Genomic DNA, 17,999 nt, shown 5'->3' on the forward strand with positions numbered 1-17,999 from the left:
CGCGCCCCCCGCGGAAGCGGAAGCGGCGGGGCCGAGGCCGGTGATGGGACCGGGGTTGCCGCCGGGCGGCCGCGCGGGGATGGAGCTGGGAGGTGGCCGGAGCCGGTAAGCGCCGGGTTCGGCAGGGCCGGCTCTTTCTGCTCGGCCGCCCTGCCCGCCTCTGCCAGTCGGTGCCGCCGCGTTGCCCCCGCTGAGGGCGGTGTGGCGGCCGCGTTCTCTCGCTGCGGCTGTTGGCGCTTGGCCCGCCCTGAGCCCCGTCCCCCTGCGGCAGCGGCTGCTCGGGCCCCGCTGCCGCCCCCCCGCCCGGCTCCGCTCCATCTGCCGTGTCTCCGCGCCTTCCCGGGCAGAGCCTGCCCTCCCCTCGGCGCCCGCTCCTCTGAGGCGAACCCTCCGTGCTGCACCGAGCCTGAGCTTTAGGCTGAGGGGAGCCTGAAATGGCAGCTCAGCTGTAAATAGCGACCGTGTTGCTAGGGCTCCTCTTGCTCGGGAGCAGCTCGGACTGTTTGCCCTCTCTGCTGGCTGACAGTCTGAGTTCACAGGTTGTAAAAGTACTTGCAAGATGCTGTGGTGGGAAAGATACACAAAGGAAGTGGTTGTCTGGCAAACAGATGTGACTTCTTTATTTTAAAGCCTAGTAATAGGCATGATAAGAATAAATAGGAAGGTACAATATAATATTGCCGACCTTAAGACAACAGGAGGCTGCGAATCACAGAGTAACAGAATAAATTAAAATGTGGAGCCTTTAGCACTCATGAGAATTGAGAAGGCGGGCAACCACTTTCTTCTCATGTTTAATCCAAGGTGTTTTTTTCTGCTTCATTTATTAGTTAGAAGACTAGAAGTTCTAATTGCCCTCATAGTTGAAATTTTGCTTTCATATTTACAAGGGTGCAGGGGAGGAGTTCCATCTTTCTTCCAAAAAAAGGAAGTATGGAATTGAATGTAAACATGTTATGTGGGAATGTTATTTGTCTTCCCTTCAACCTGTTCAAGGAAGTGATTTTTTTTTTGAAATATATTGTGGTTTTTGTTGTTGTTATGGAGTTTGGTTTATTGGCAGCACCATTAGCAAATTTTGCCGATGCCTTTTCTTGTAAGCAAAACATCATTAACACCAATATTCCTTATGTATATTGCTGTATTTTTACTGTTGAGCAATATTGTGACTCATCTTTAATCAGGGAAATGTCATTAGATCTCACATTGCAGGTGTAAGCTGAAGTCTGATTCCTTTGGAAGCTATAACAAACTGCAAAAATATTCTTTATATTCTAAATTAGTTTTGCAATTTAATATTTAAAATTCTTATTAGCATTTTATTTCATTGTAGGTAATTTAAGTGATTTTCTAGCATGGACACTGTTGCTAGCCATAGTTGTCATCTTCTCCAGCAGCTACATGAACAGCGCATTCAGGGTCTTCTCTGTGACTGCATGCTGGTGGTAAAAGGTGTCTGCTTCAAAGCACACAAAAATGTATTAGCTGCTTTCAGTCAATATTTCAGGTATGTGAAAGAAAATTCTTCTATTAAAAAAGTGAACTGAATGCTGTTGATTGAGGTTTTCTCTGAGAAAGGTATTTTTTTCTGGTAGTTGCAGACTAAGTAACTGTTGGAGTGTTTGGGGAAAAATTGAATTATTTGTCCACAGATAAACCTGTATCAAATATTTAATCTGATTAAAGACTGTGACCGTCCTAATCTGTTTTTTAGATATCCATAGTTAACTACTATGCTCTTTGAGTTTGGCGTTTTTTTGATCCTTACTTGCTTACAGTGCCTCATATAATGGGTTCTGGCATGAACCAGCATTCATTATTTCAGTATGAAAAGATAACCATTTACAAAAGCATAGTAGAATATGTGAACAGAGCCAGATAAGGGATGTAATTGATGAAACAATTCATGTTATCCATTTCCAGATAATGTGAATTGTTTCACTCATTATATATTCAAAATAAAATTTGACTATATAGGTTATTGTAGAACAGATTCTCAGAGAGATAACGTCTGTATTTTGAAGTATACAGGTGGCCCATGAAGCCTCATCACTGGTTTTATTCCCCTCTGCATAGACCTCATTGATCCTCCAAATTTTGGGGGATGCTGGATCACCCAACTTAGTGTTTTATGTTAGCTATGAGTAAGCTGTTAGATCTAGCAGTTTTTAGACCTTCTTGCAACATCTATAGCTTGACTACCAATTCTTATCTAAGAAAATTACTTTTATGTTATGGCTGAGGGAAAAAAGAAGACAGGTTGTTTTTCCTTTTCTCCTCCAGTGTTTTAATCCTGATGCTGAAGTGAAATTATGCTCAAAGACTGAAATTTTTAAAGTAGTTAAAAATAACTAAGTGATATATATTTATATATAGAGAGATATATATAATTTGGATTCTCAACCCAGATCTGTTCATTATAGTTCTGGTTTTAATTTAGATAGTATCGGCTGGATTTATTAAATAATTTGGATGTGAGCACTGGCTTCAGAGTAGCATGTAAGTGTGAGGATAGGACAACTTAAGCATGGAGATGCATCTGAAACTCTGCATTCCTAAAGTTTAAGCCTAGACTCTCATATGCTTGAGATTCAGAGATCATTGATATTATACCCACCGTTAAACAAAACCTAATTTGAGAGTTAATCCACGGAGAGGAATCATCAAGTTCAGGGTGTTTCCTGGTGTAGGAAAACAGCTACATAGGAGTGACCTGATGCCATTTATGTATCATTTACTGTGAGAGTAACCAGGTTAGAGGCTGCGGGGTTTAATTGAAAGGTGTGAAGGTGCTGACTGAGGCAGAACACTTAATCTAGAACTGATTATGGATGTGAAGAACTACAGCTCTGATGCTAAGAATACTTTATATCAACTAGTAAGAAGTCTTTGGAATTATTTAGACACCTTAATGACAATTCAGTGGGTATTGGGTGGATGGCTGTTTTAAGCTCGTGTACCTGTACTCTTTGTTATTCTTTTACTTGGTTCTAATCCAGTACAAGTAAAAATATATTATTTTGGATAAGAGAGAATAGATTGAAAATAATGCCATCCTCTTGTTTGCTATTACAATCTTCTCATATACTTGTGGAGAAAGAATTAATAATAATAACTTTAAAGTTTACTGATAAAGTTTGATGGACAAGCTCAGTTTCCAGTAGAGAACAGTTTAGCTGACTTTGAGGTCTGTCTGCTCCTTTTTACTAGAAAATTTCTCATGTCCTGTTTTAGTTGTCATGGTGGAATGAGAAACACCATTCTGAGTTAACATATTTTTGCAAATAGTCCATAAACACACCACTGCACCTAATACGTAAAGAACATTGGATAGAAAACTACAGGTATAGGGTGTGACTTCACAACATGAAAAATATAGAAAATTAAAGTTATATAAAGGATTGTTTGCTTTGATTTATACTTTAAGTATACTAGCGTAGAACTAATATGTAAGACAATTGAGCAGTTTTGAGATGTTTGTCTTCAAAAACACAGCAATCTAGATAAGACCTTATAGCATAAGTTCTTGTTTCATGCCAGGCAGTCTGTCTGAGGTGTATGTGTATATTTTTATTAAAAGTGTTTGTGAATTACTCATGTGTGTGTTTGAATATTTGCCTTATTTTATCAGGACCCTATTCCAGAATTCTTCAGGCCAGAAGAATGATGTTTTTCACTTGGACATTAAAAATGTAGGTGGGATAGGCCAGATCTTGGACTTCATGTACACCTCTCACCTGGATCTTAGCCAGGACAATGTACAGGCTATGCTGGATATTGCGCAGTGTCTCCAAGTGCAAAATGTGCTGAACATTTGCCACACCTTTTTAAAATCTTCTACAGCTGTAGGGCAAACAGCCAGCATGCCTTGTAATAGCATATTTTCACTGCAGAATACTTTGACTGCAGATACTGGCTGTGCCAGTGATGGTTATGGAACAAACCTATTGCATGAATGCTCATCTGACACACAAGCTAATAAAGTCTTGGCTGACCACCATTCTCATGCATCGCAGTCTGTTAATGCTCATGCGCCCTCAGGTGATGTACAGAAACAACCACAAGATTCCTTAGATGGCAACTGCACAGAGCTTCCATTTAAACAACCAAACTACTATTATAAACTACGTAACTTTTACAGTAAACAGTTCTATAAGCAAAATGCTTGCTCTAATAATGAAAGAGTGGCAGAACAATCCTATTCGTACAACACATCTACAGAAATAAACACAGTAGAGAGTAACTCATGTACTGTCAATCACTCAGAGTGTATTCTGGAAACCTCTGATCATTTACCATCAAACTTTCTGGTTCAGTCTGTTAATGAAGCCGCTGCAGACCAAGATGCAGAAAGCACGCTTATGCAGCCCACCAAGCAGATGCGGCTGAAAAAGGCAATACACCTCAAAAAGTTAAATTTTCTAAGATCTCAGAAATCTGCAGAGGAGCCACCTGAGCCTAAAAGAGATGAGAGCAGAATAGCAGGAGTAATTGAATCTGTAAATGAAAGTACCATGGACATGACAAATGTTAGAGTTACTGAAGAAAAAGAAGCTGAAGATGTAGTGAATTCTGAGAATTTTGAACAAACTGTTGAAATGGAAAGACCTCAAGGTCCTTTGGAACAAGAAGGGCAATCACAGACTCTTCAGTCGCAGAGGCAATATACTTGTGAATTATGTGGGAAGGCTTTCAAACATCCAAGCAATTTGGAGCTCCACAAAAGGTCTCATACAGGTACAGGTATCAATAACTTGGTCTGCAGACCAAATATTTCAGTTAAAGAGCATGTCTTGTTGTATCTCTTTATTCAGAGATACTGGATAAGGGCCTGCTTTCAAAAGGTGGTGGTTTTGTGATGTGTTTGTTGTTTTTTGTTGTTGTTGTTTTTTAAATTAATAATCATACAGGAATAAAGACTGTAAAATTGAGTTTAGCTGAGAGTTGTATTAAGATTTTTCCTTCATATTTTTTTAGGGTTGTTTTTCAAAGAATGTTGCATGATATTTCAATGAAATTTTTATTTTTTTCATGCATTTAGAAGAGGCATTTCTAGTCAGTTTGTCAGAGTCAGAAGTCTGAGACAGATAACAATGAAAAGCGTAAATGGATAGTGGGAGATACTAGAACTGTTTCAGACGACCTCATTTCTCTCTGGTCAATATATTCCTTGTAAGATGCAAGTGATTAGGGCTTGCTGGTCACTTCTTTTTAACCTGTAGAAGCATGCTCTGTAATTAATTTATGTACTTTTTTTCTAGTGTGAACAATTTTCATTGTGGTTTCCGATAAAGTAATGCTCTTGCAGACAAGTAGGCTGCAGACTGAATAGGAATTTTGAATTAATTTACTTTGTTTTAAAAACCCACAGGTAATACTATTTTTAAACCTAGTATAGATTTATTTCTAAGTATCTTTTTATTCTAGTGAAAAACAAGACCCAGTCTAACTTTGAATCAACTCATTTGTCTGTCCAGTTTAACGAGCATATGCTGTTATATTTCCACAACTTTAGATACGGTTTTTTTAAGAGTTTTTAAGAATTACCTGTCCTAGTTTTGTTAAAAACAAGTTTCTCTTTTAGCGAATTTGCTTGTCAGCTAAAGCCTTCATATTAGCTGCATTTTTCTGAAAAGCCAGATACATGTTTTGGTAGACATAGCAATGGTATGCAAGGTCATTGATAAGAATGGATGCACATCTCGCGAAAGGGGCAACGAGAAACAGGTGACCAAAAAACAAGACCCAGTCTAACTTTGAATCAACTCATTTGTCTGTTCAGTTTAAACAGCGTGTGCTATTTTATTTCCACAACTTTAGATATGTTTTTTTAAGAGTTTTTAAGAACTACCTTAGCTAGTCAAGTAACAGCATTGATTCCAGGTCCTTGAGATGGCTTTATTCCTGATTAAGCTGTTGAATATTTTTTGCCTTTTCTTTTTCCGTGTATTGTGTACAGATATACAATATACAAATGCATCTCTCTCAAAAAAGGGTTGCAGTAGCTTTGCAAGGTTATTTGTGTTTCCATTAATTTGTTTCTTTTTATTTGAGGTCTGTGTATTTACACATGCTTCCACTCCGCTTAAGCTCTGGTAAATGTTGTTTCACGTTTCACAACACTGCCTGATATGAACTGGCTTTTTACATTGTGTAAGAAAAGTGATCCTAGACTTGGTTTTGTTGTTGCTGTTCTGCTGTACTAGTCTGAGTGTACACTGGATTCAGGAATTCTGTGTTGTTCCAGTAGTTTTAAAAAAATTCCAGACTTGAATACTGATTAATGTGTCATTGACATTCTTCTATAAATGTGCTAAACTGATGAAGTTTAAGTTTAACAAATAATATGCACATCAAAGAAGGATGAAAAAACTGAGGCAAGAATATGACTAAATATGCCTGTTATTTTAGGATCATGTTAATTCGTTTTTAAATATCCAACTAGTCTGAAAAGAGTACTCAGAAAATTGCAGCGAACAGTGAATAGGATGTTAATACAGGAAGGATCTGTAGCTGAAGGTACAAGGCACATCTATATCATCAATATTAGGTATACTGGTAGCTAAGTAATGCCAGTATATTCTAAAGGCCATTTCCATTCATCTGCCACTTCAGAAAGCACAGGAAATTGCTAGCTAACCAATTTTATTGAAACACTTTGTTTTCTAGAACTGAGCAAAAGGGTTATCACATATTTAAGTATTACAGCGCTTACTGAAAGTCCTCCAAATCTGGTTTTGCTGAAGAGATGAAGGAAGCAAGTTACTGAAATGCACCTTTCACAACGGCAAGCCAGTTTTTAACCCACAAATGACAACTCTCTCAGCATAAGTGCTGTGGTAGCCTGGCTGTCAAGGAAAAGCACATGTGAAATTCTCTGTCTGCAAACACTAGGAACTGCTAAAGAATTTACAGGTTAACATTGTTGCATTGATGAGTTGTCTATGTGAAGGACAGGCATACTGTGTTCAACACGAGCTGTTGTGTTAGATTGTCTAGCTATTTTAATTGTATCACTAGCAGATATTTGAAGGAACCTCTAAACAAAGCTTATTGCATTGACTTGATTGATTTTGACTTGACTGTTTTGTCAATTTTTTTTATTAAATTGACCTGTCTGGAAAAAAAAAAAAAAAAAGGAAGCAAATATCTCTCTCTTAAACAGTCCTCACCTATCCAGGAATATCCAGTGTTCTCTTTTTTGGGTTTTTAAAACATCTCAACCCCACTCCCCAACCCCTGTGGACAGGGCTTGGCAGGATGTAAAACAACAGGAGCAGAGTAGCAGAGTCACACTGTCATGCAATACACTGTTGTTCCTCAACCTTTTCCTTCTGAGCTTTGCTTGAGCAAGTTGCCGGTGTTCAGTGCTTTAGTGGGTCCTGTTCCTCACCTTTGTGGTCTCTTCAGGAACACTGCTGCTGCCTTCATGCCTTTCTCCACTGGAGCTGACACACCACTGCTTTGATCCCACTACTGCGTACTTCATCGCTTGCAGAGTATTGAACAAGAAGGATGCAACAGAAGATAGGAAGCACAAGGCAGTCCCCTGGATGTTTGTTTAAGCATTGTCTTAATTGTAGTCCAATTATTAGTTTTCCCTAAGTTTTATCTGTTACTGTTGATCCAGCCATGGTCTTTGAGAAGATTAGTGTTTTCAGATAAGTTTTTTTTCATTTGGAATTTAATGACAGTCATAGAATCACAGAATAATTTAGATTAGGATGGACCCCTGAAGGTCATCCAGTCCAATCCTCTGCTCAAGGCAGGTCAAATTAGATTTGGTTGTTTTGCTCATGACCTTATGTGGTCAAATTTCTGATATATTCAAGGACAAAGATTCCACAAGTTCTTCAGGAAACCAGTGCCAGTACTTAGCCACCCTCGTGGGGTATAAGATTCTTTTCCTAGGTATAATGGGAATTTCTCATGATCTAACTTGTGTCTGTCACCTCTTGTCCTGTCACTGGGTACCTTCAAGAACAACCTGGTTTCATCTGTCTTCCCATTAGATGTTGACAGCACTATCGTTTCCAGTTTGCCTAAAGGCTCTACATATGGTCTCACCACTGATAGGTAGAGAAGAATCATCTTCAGCTTGCTAGATACACTCTCACTGAAATGCCCTAGGAAGCAATTAGCTCCACCTTACCTGAGGGATGCTACAATGCTGTGAGTAATCTAGTATTTCTGCTAGAATTCATTCTTGGAATAGGTTGCTTGATATGCCTAGTGCTTTGGAGTTTCATGCAGGTGCAAAATTGTTCTCCAAAAACTAATCTGATGTTTCTTTTCAAACAAAACTTTTTTATTTTATCTTTATCATGGGGGAGAAGAAAACCTCCAGCTCTTTGTACATCAGTACAGTTATAATGAGGCTGCATGGAGCCTACAACAATAGTTTTGAGCAATTTGAGCTTCCAACTCCCTTCCTTTCCCTCTAGTTATCTCAGGGTGGATTTCTGTTCATATAATACTCTTTTGGAGATGCAAGAACACCAGTTTTGCAAGTATAAACTCAGAATTTTGGAGCAAAATACTTGTGTTAATTATCACATATTCTTATATATGATGGGAATTTAAAGACATATATATTTGCTGGAAGTGAATGCCTACGTGCTGATCAGAGATGTATGGTACACGTTGAACAGAGAAAACAATCCTTCCAAATTAGCTTCTCTGTGTTCCGTGTTCTTTTTATGAGTGGACCTTTGTGCGTGGAAAAACTGGTGCATTTCCTAGAGCTTTTGTTGTTGTTTTCTTAGGACCTTGTCATCTGTTCTGTTCCTCCTGGAGGTATGGTACCCCTTTCATTTGGAAAAAAACAGTATTTGTTAAAAAATTATAAAATATTCCTGTATGTATCAAAATTCTTCTACCTACTCGATTTGAAAGATAAATTCTCTTTCTGAGCAAATATGCCTTATGAGCTAATGACAAATGCTGTACTTCCCTCTGGAATTCCCCTTATATACATGGGTAAGTGTCCTTTTGGGGATATTTTTACTCTTACATTACATGTTTTAAAAGGAAGTGTAGCAATTTAAAACGTATTTTATTGCAACTACTAGAAGTTCTATGTTCTGTTTCTTCTCCTTTTAGGTGAGAAACCTTTTGAATGTAACATTTGTGGGAAACACTTCTCACAGGTGGGAATATTTTATATTATGGTACTTGCATTTGAAAATGAAATGCATCTGTGTTGATTCTAAAAATAAACTTGGTTTAAAGTCTATAAATTAGATTTTTTTTTTTTTGTTCAAAGACAGACTTGATTTCAGGGATAAAGGATTGAAATGTCTTATTTGAAGATAACATGTTAAATGGTTTAGATTTCTTTGATACGTTTCGTACCTTTGATCCTGTCTGCTCTCAGTGGATTTGTTATGTATTTTACCTTCAAATGAGTGTTTTAACTATACAGACCCACAACTATATTTGCAATACAGAGAACATTCGCCTGCAGATTGTGCTTTTGCATTATGCTTAGGGATATGTTTGGAATAGCATTTTTACCATATCTGAAAAGAAATACAGGTTAGAATTGTATGTAATGTTGTGTTTACAATACAGTTCCATCTTCCTGAATGGCTTCAATTATTAAGCAGATTTTTTTGAGTCAGTTTTCTTCTGCAGAGAAGAACAGCACAGTCTGTCTGAAGTGACAAAACTTCGCTATGATTAAAAAAAACTCTTGTGAAATTCCCTACTTAGGTATGGGGCCTAAGGTTCAGCTGTCTTCATTTGCCCTCCAGTGCTTGTTTGCTGTTCTGGGTACAACAATTCATTTGTATTTCTACAAATTTGGTGCCTAGCTGTCTCACGTTTCCAAAAAATGTCTGTTTCTTTTCTTGGTTGGAATATGTGCACTTAAGCACAGGAGACAATGGACAGGTGCATAATTTTATGCTAAGATTAAATAATAATTATTGGGTTTGGTTTTTGTATGGTTTAAGGATTAGAATTATTTGGTCTTTGTCCACCCACCCACCCACCCGTGCCTGCACTTCTCTTGCTCCAGTTTTGTAATCCACCAGTGGTACTTCTTTGGCCCATGAATCTGATGCAGTTCCATCTGTTACTAAATATGAATGTAACACTGCATCAAGTGTGCGATACTGTTTCATCATGCTTATCAGGCATTTGAGTAAAACTGGATCTGCTTATTAGGCAAAGAACGTATGTTTTCCTTCATTCTGATGGCTCAGCTTCTAGTTATTAAAAGAAAAAAGTGAATATTTCCAAATTTCATTAGGAATACTTTTGGCAAATAGAGTGGTATTCTGTACCATTACTGTGGGGGAAGCGGGAATAAAGAAGCTTCAGACACTCCTAGTGTATGACAGGCATGAGAGCTGCTCTCCTCTCACCATCACCTCATTTGCCTGAAGGTACAGATAGATAAATACTGCTGGATAAATACCTGCACATCCAGAGTATGAGCCGTAGCATTCAGCTTGCGTGCTGCGGTTCTCACTGCTCGTAAAAGGGGACTTGCATTCTTCTGAGGTACTTGCTTTGGAGTAGTACAAATAAATAGGACTCTACCTACCAGAAAGTAAGATGCAAGGGTAATTACTATCTACTTTTTGCTTAAAAGACCATCTTTGATCTTGTTCTTGATCTTCTCGGTCTGCAAGGACAGAAATAGTAACGCTTTTCTTATTTAAGCCTTATGTTCTGTGCTTTTGAGACTGTGCACTGGTGGTGCCTGGTAGTATGTCCTGCTGAATGTGACTGATGTGTGTTGGAATGTGACACAGAAAATGAAGAAGGTAGTGAAAACTGACATAGGAACTAATAATCTTGAACAAATAACCATAAATGTGTTTGATTTCTGGAGGAAAAAGTTCCTTTTGTACTTCCAAGCCTGCATCTTTGCTTACTACTAGTAGACAGCTTGTTGCTATTTGGTCCTTCTCTGGTTGGTGACTCAGGATATTGTGTTTTAGCTCCCGCCTCCTTCTGCAGAGCTTCTTTTGGGGGATCATATGCATTAGTTCCTTCACTTTAAAGGTACTCTAGTTACAAACAGGGTAAGTCTAGCGTACCTCTCTAGTCTCCACATTGGTGAGGAGTGGTCTGCAATCAGTATCAGTAAGAGGATCCTTCTGAGCATTTTTTTGCTTTCACTGAAATGGTAGCAAAAGTTCTCTTATACTTTTTCATTAGGATGGCATATTATGCCTTAAACAATGCTGGGTACCACCTGAAATCTTAGGAAGAATACAAGTTACTGATGTTTTTAACTATTTTTTGTGTGTGTGTCAGTATAGTTAATAACTTTTGCCCTTATTAGGAGGGAGTGACAGAGACTTGTAATAAGGAAATGGATCCTCTACTACCTGCTACTCTGACTAAAAAATACCTATATGGGAACTATTTCAGAATAATTGTTGCACTTCAAATTCACCCTCTTGTCTTTACCCAGAATAACTTTCAAATGCCTATGATACGGTTTGTTTTGTGACATGGATAGAGGTAAAGGTTCTGTCTTCTGTATGCTTCTCTCAAATGAACCTGTGCATAAAATCCTGTCATCTTTGCAAAGCACAAATTACTCCACGGAGAAGTCGGTTTAGTCTTCTCTTTCCTCAGAAATAGGAGCCTAATGCCTCTCTTTGGATGGATTTCAGCATTATAAAGTTTGGCCTGAGAGAACAGCGGTTCAGTCAAACTGTTGTCTGAAAAACTGCACAAGGGTTAAAGGAAGCTCTCTCGGGGTTCAAAAGGCAATCCATTGGATGTTGTCCTCTATGGCTGTTTGTGTGTCTGCGTTACTTTAGTGCTGGTATATTTTAAGCTGTGATTACAGTGATTGGTCATCACAGGTTATTTATTACCTAAAGGAGTTGGAAGAAATTACTGGTGGGTCTTATTTTTGTTATCTTACTGTGATGAAGGAGGACAAGATAATCTTTGCATCCCCAGTTTTCTTTCCTGATTGAAAGGACTTAGTGTTTCTTTAGTGTACTTAGATAAAACCAGGCAGTTATACATCAAGGAGAACAGACGGGTTAAAAACTGACTGTGGAAATATGCACAATATATGGAACATCTGCAGCTCTTCTATGCAGACTCGCTGTATCTTGTGGTTTGAGAACTGGAATCTCAGTGGATTAGCCATGCAGAAGAACCAGTGGCTTTAAAAAAAAAAAAAAAAAGTTGGAATGAGTAAGATGGTTTTGTGTAGTCATTATCTGGTTTGCCTGCTAGACTGGCATGATTTTTACAGGATTGAGAAAGGAAAGATATGTAATTAAAATTAGTTACCAGGAATCCCATTTGTTCATTTCTGTACTTCTTCTGTTTTGTTTTGATATCAGTAAATATTTATAGGTTTGGAGCGCTTGGCTCTAACTCTTTTATGGATTGAAAAATGTTTACCCTATTCTTTTCTTTTTAGCCTCCTGATAGGTGAATTCAGACATCCTGATGTAGCAACATTTTATTTGTAGAACAGGGAAAATGAGACTAACATGAATTGTATTACTAGTAAGTTTTCTTCTTCACTGCAATCTGGGTGGTGTAATTTTCATTTATGATTGGATCTATTTTCAACTATAGGTCTTTTTCCTTGCATTTGATTCCAGGCTTTTTTTTTTGTTGTTGTTGTTCTTGTCAATGTATAATTGCATACATAAGTAGTTTGATCTTGAAGTATGTAGCAGTCTGCCTTTACTAGATAAGAATGCTTGAGTTCCTACATGTTTTGAAGTATTCACTACCTTAGAATTAGGAATAAAAAGCCAATCTCATAGTTCCCATCATTGTCTTTTTATTTGTATACAGCAACAGACTAGCTGAATTTAAATGTTTAAATTATTGTCCTTTCAGGCTGGTAATCTCCAGACACATTTACGTCGACATTCTGGTGAAAAGCCATACATTTGTGAAATCTGTGGGAAGAGGTGAGTAGAATTGTTCATCTTGGTAAAGTTAACATGATTAAATTTGTTCTTGATAGGGCCAAAAGCTAAGGCAGCATGCTGTTAATTTTGTTTAAAAGACTGATGGGATTAAAATGCAAGTGTCATGTTGCATGCCTCAATAATAAGATAAACATGTTACCACATATATAGTCTGTGGCCTTAATTTTATGTGTATTGGTATCTTCAATTAAGGATATACATATACTCTTATGTGTATTTTGAACAGTGTGAGTCACAATAAGTCATGCTGGTTTGTACATTTCCCTCACATTTTTTTTCATTATTTGGTCACATAATTTTTGTTACAGTTTATGGAAATTATAAAGTATGCAAAATTTGACAAATTTATGCAAAGCATTAAATGTTTCTGCCTTCTGCTAAAAGATGACAGAAAATGCACTAATTTAGGAGCAGCATTTGTACTTACACTAAGTTAAATGCAGAATAAATTAGCAGCATTAATGGTGAAAGGGGTTTCTTGTTTGTTTGTTTTTATAAGTGTAGTTGGACATTGCCAGCTTCAAAATGTTTTTCTTAAATGCATCCATTTATTTGTCTTTTAGAATCTAATCTTTGTTCAGCACATCAGGCATTCATTATAGTTGGTTTTCCCATGATACTCAGTTTAGGAGAGTAAGGGACTTACAAAGACAGTAATTGGGTTTCTGTATTCTGTTACAGATTTGCTGCTTCTGGTGATGTTCAACGCCATATTATTATTCATTCTGGAGAAAAGCCTCATCTATGTGATATCTGTGGCAGAGGTATGCAAGAACCAAAGTTTCTGCCTCTGAGGTTTTTTGATTGAAATGAGAGGATTCATTTTGATCTCAGTATCTGTTGTTTTTTTTCTAGGGTTCAGTAACTTCAGTAATTTAAAGGAGCACAAAAAGACCCATACCGCAGACAAAGTGTTCACCTGTGATGAATGCGGGAAGTCATTCAACATGCAACGAAAATTAGTAAAGCACAGAATTAGGCATACTGGAGAGAGACCATACAGCTGTTCCGCATGTGGTAAGGTTTACTGTGCGTAGCTTGATAGTGTCTTTGCTTTTAAAATTATAACTAACAGTTCCTATGTCAGCAGAATAGCAATTAACTGAAATTATTTCAAATTGAAATACCACGTTGTGGAAGTTTTTCACAAAATCTTCTGTCTTGCATACTTAATAGTCTTTCATTTGATATACTAAACTCCTTTAGCTGCTATAAATAAGTTAAAAAGTGAATTTCAGTTGAAGAATAGTGAAAGGAAATAAGAGGAATCAGCACTGGTTGCGTACATGGTTGCTAGAGAAGTACTGATACTAGCTGCTTCAAAAATTGATTTATTTTCAATACAGGCCTTTCTGATGGAAAACTAAGTTTGGCATCACCTGGCTATCCATAGATTTTCTTTTTTTCCCCTCTTTTTCCTCTCCCCCCAATTGAATACTGTTCAGCTTTAACTGCATTCAACCATAGTGTTGACAATAACAACCTTTTGCTACCTTGTTCTACCTTGTTTCAACCTCTGGAATAAAATCAAAACTTGATCAATGCTTCATACCAGAGAACGCCCGTTTTCAAAATCTGCTTGGTACGTCATACTTCTGGGCGGTCTGAAAATTGCTCTTAGGTCAATGATTCATCCTTGTATAACGTCGTTCTCAGAAATTGCGTTGTCTATCCTTACCTCGCATGTTATTTAGCATCCTGCATACTACTTACTTTTCTGCCCTTAAGTGCTTTTTTTGGTATTATTTCATTCATGTTCTCAGGAATCAGCTTTTGAGGAGGGTAGCTCCATATGATAATGTCCAGCTGCAGTATGTTTTATTTATAGTGTCTTGAGGCACAAGAAGACCTAAAATTATCTGGAGGTCTTGCATCAGAGGGAGGAAATATAGACATGCATGATATGAAAGAATAAACACACAGTTGTTTTGCTGTCATTAAAATAGGCTTATTTTCATCTTCTAGTGGCCTTTTGATTATTTTTCATTTTACCCAGGTCAGCTTGTACTGAGAAGGCAAAAAATGTGCAAAGAGGATCTGATCAGGCTTTAAGAAAACATTCATATTATGCAAAAAATCCACATGTTGTTCCAGTAATTTGTGATCTTACTGTTAATGGCTTTTCTGAAGAGAAATCTGGGTAGTAGAATGAAATGTATGATGCCAAAAATTGAGCCTGCCGTTTTATTGGGCTTTCAGATAACACAGTTCCTTTTACTTGTTATCATTCCACACAAAATAATCTTTAACCTAAGTAAAATGAGATAAAATCACAAATAGGTACCAACTTATTTCTACTATCCTAAAGAACGTGAAGTGTCTGAATCATGTAGCAATTCTGGAAATTAATGCTCTCTTGTTCTGCTTGTTGTTCTACACTTTGCCCTGATTCAGCATCAGACACTTTTTTCTTTGCAGTGTGGTAATTGAGCTTATTTGAGCCTGTGGTTCTGAAAATAGGCAAACAGTTGAACATTTTATTGTATTCTAATATTTACAGTAATAAAAAAATTGTAGTTTTGATGTATTCTCTGTCTAGAATATAAAAAAATGGACTACTGCATCATGTTAGCTCAAAGTTAACAAAAAAGTGAATTTTGTCAGCACTTTAAGAATAGTTCCTTGGTAATGAACAAACTGTTACTTTCTGTGATGCAGTTCTCACTGGAGGAATATACTTAGAAGCTTATCAGCACACTTTCTCCAGACAGATGAATTAAATAGTTTATTTTTTTTTTCCTCCATGAAGATTGATACGAACTGTAAGCACTCAAAGCTTTCAAATAATAATGGATATTCCTGTCTCCGGAGACAAAAACTACAGCCCTGGGAAACACAAGTTAGAAAATCAGATCAAGAGAAAGAAACAAGTCATTGAATTGTAAAAATAGATGGAACTTGTTTGAACCTGTTCTAGATAAACAAAGTAGCACGGCTGGGACATACCATACATTATCACTTGATATTTTCTCTAATGAAAACATGCTTATGCACTTGTGTTAAGAACAAAATCTAAATAAATCTCTTCTGTCTTGTAGGGAAATGCTTTGCAGGCTCTGGTGACCTGCGTAGACATGTAAGGACTCACACAGGAGAAAAACCCTATACCTGTGAAACTTGTAACAAGTGCTTCACTCGCTCTGCTGTTCTACGACGGCACAAGAAAATGCATTGTAAAGCCACTGATGAAGGTCCAAACACGCTGGATGAATTTACCCAAGGGATTGATACTTCTGATCTTGACAAATCTCAGAGTTCTGACTCTTTTGGCCAAGAAATGTCTCTTACTTTGTTACCAGTGTCTGTTAAATTTCCCATTCGTCCAAGTGCAAATTCAACGGAATTTGATCGTTCTGCGGATTCTTACTGTAAATTGCGATCAATGATTCAGCACCATGACTCAGCAAACCATCAGAAACTGAATGTGGGTTCTGCTAAACTCCCAAAAGCTCCAACACAACAAACTCCACCACCACCACCACCATATGCTTATGCAGAAGTAGATGTATCTTCTGCAGAAGAACCCTTACAGTCTGATAATATTCCCACAATTCGTTCTTCTGTGGTTAGCTTGGACAGTCATTGTAATGATCCCCTGAGCAGTCGAACATCATCTGCTGCATACAAGAATAATGAAGGACCATTCTTCTCCAGCATGACCCTCTGGGGTTTAGCTATGAAGACCTTGCAGAATGAGAGCGAATTAGAACAATGAGGGCTCAGGTGATTGTATCAAAACTTCTTAGAGGCATTTCATGCTGAAGCGATTGTGATTGCACTGCAGCATAGAGAGGTCAGAGCCAGGTTTTAAGCCAACTAGTTTGGGTGCTGGTAGAAATCAAGATACGCAAGCCCAGAAGCCACTGTAGACTGCCTTTACACTGCTGCTCAGCAAAGTTCAAATCTAGTTTCAAGGACCTTTGTTGTTCTGTGACTGCACTGTGTAGCTTGTGTGTTGTCAGGATTTACTAAAATTTACCATTTACTAAATTTACCATTTAACTTGGTATTTTTTACCTGATAATGAAGGAAAGGATGGCCCAATGTCTAACTTCATGATATAGGTGCAATTCAAGTATGCGTTATCAGAGTTGTATAAGGGTGTAGATATGTAAAGAGGAAAATATTTAACAAATCCTTAGTGAACCTGAGTTTCAGTAGTGGCTTTCTTACCAGTAGGATCATTGGTTTACATGGCTGGAGTATTGTGATATTAAATTTAAATGTTAAATACTGGACAATATTTGTGATAGTGCAAAGTAACTGTTATATCTAGAAACTTTATTTTTTTACAATAAAAGCTTTTTTTAGTATTTTATAAACTATTTTGCACAGCAGATTATTTGTACAATGAAAACCAAGATCAGGAAATGTGAATAAAGGGAAGTTGTTTTACATTATATCTTAATTGCTTGTTTCGTGTTTTTATAGAAGATTTTCAGTAACATAATTCCATCTGTTCCAGGTATCTTTACAATGCTAATGGGGATACCACCACAAGAAGAGCTGCACTATAAAGATACGCAATCAATACACCAGTAGATCGTCTTGATTTTCAGTGATTAATGTAAAACATTGGCTAATTAATGAAACTAATAGACTCTTACAGGATAGAAACTTTGCTTAGAGGCCTTTTTCTGCTTTGGTGCTTTGAATAATTGTGTTCATTTTCAGTATAGATCCGTTGCTGCATTTCAGACTGCTCGCTACAGTCACGTGTTTTACTGGCCTAACATTTTCCAGCCTATCAAAATGTCTTAGCAGTGTGTTGTCAAGCTTTATGCTAAAACATTCCTTAGATACTGTAGCTCCTGAAAAGAAAATATCTCTGTGCTAACCTTTTCTGAAATTCATTCACAGGCTGGAAAGTATGTTTGAAGTACATACTTCTTATTTCCTATAAGGAATCTCAGTGTTCACCACTAGCAGGACAGCTGTGAGTACCGGTATCTCTAGTCTTATAGGATAAGACTGCAAGACTTCAGGGTCGCACTGGCATGAAAAATAGTCCATTTATTTGACACTATCGCATAAAACCCCCAAGCATCTGGTTATATAAAAATTGTA

At 37.5% G+C, this 17,999-nt stretch overlaps 1 protein-coding gene across 1 annotated transcript; it reads left to right on the plus strand.

Annotated features, from left to right (window-relative positions):
- Window positions 1–6: 6 nt before the first annotated feature.
- ZBTB49 (zinc finger and BTB domain containing 49) lies at window positions 7–17,332 on the plus strand. Its single transcript, XM_082051589.1, has 8 exons — window positions 7–105; window positions 1,334–1,507; window positions 3,632–4,737; window positions 9,103–9,149; window positions 12,838–12,911; window positions 13,614–13,696; window positions 13,788–13,949; window positions 15,971–17,332. Exons 2-8 carry the CDS (start codon window positions 1,356–1,358, stop codon window positions 16,645–16,647), a joined length of 2,301 nt encoding a protein of 766 aa, XP_081907715.1. The 5' UTR covers window positions 7–105; window positions 1,334–1,355; the 3' UTR covers window positions 16,648–17,332.
- The last annotated feature ends 667 nt before the right edge of the window (window positions 17,333–17,999 follow it).

Source organism: Streptopelia decaocto, assembly GCF_964273445.1.
Source record: "Streptopelia decaocto genome assembly, chromosome: 4".
In the NCBI taxonomy this organism is placed as follows: Eukaryota; Metazoa; Chordata; class Aves; order Columbiformes; family Columbidae; genus Streptopelia; species Streptopelia decaocto.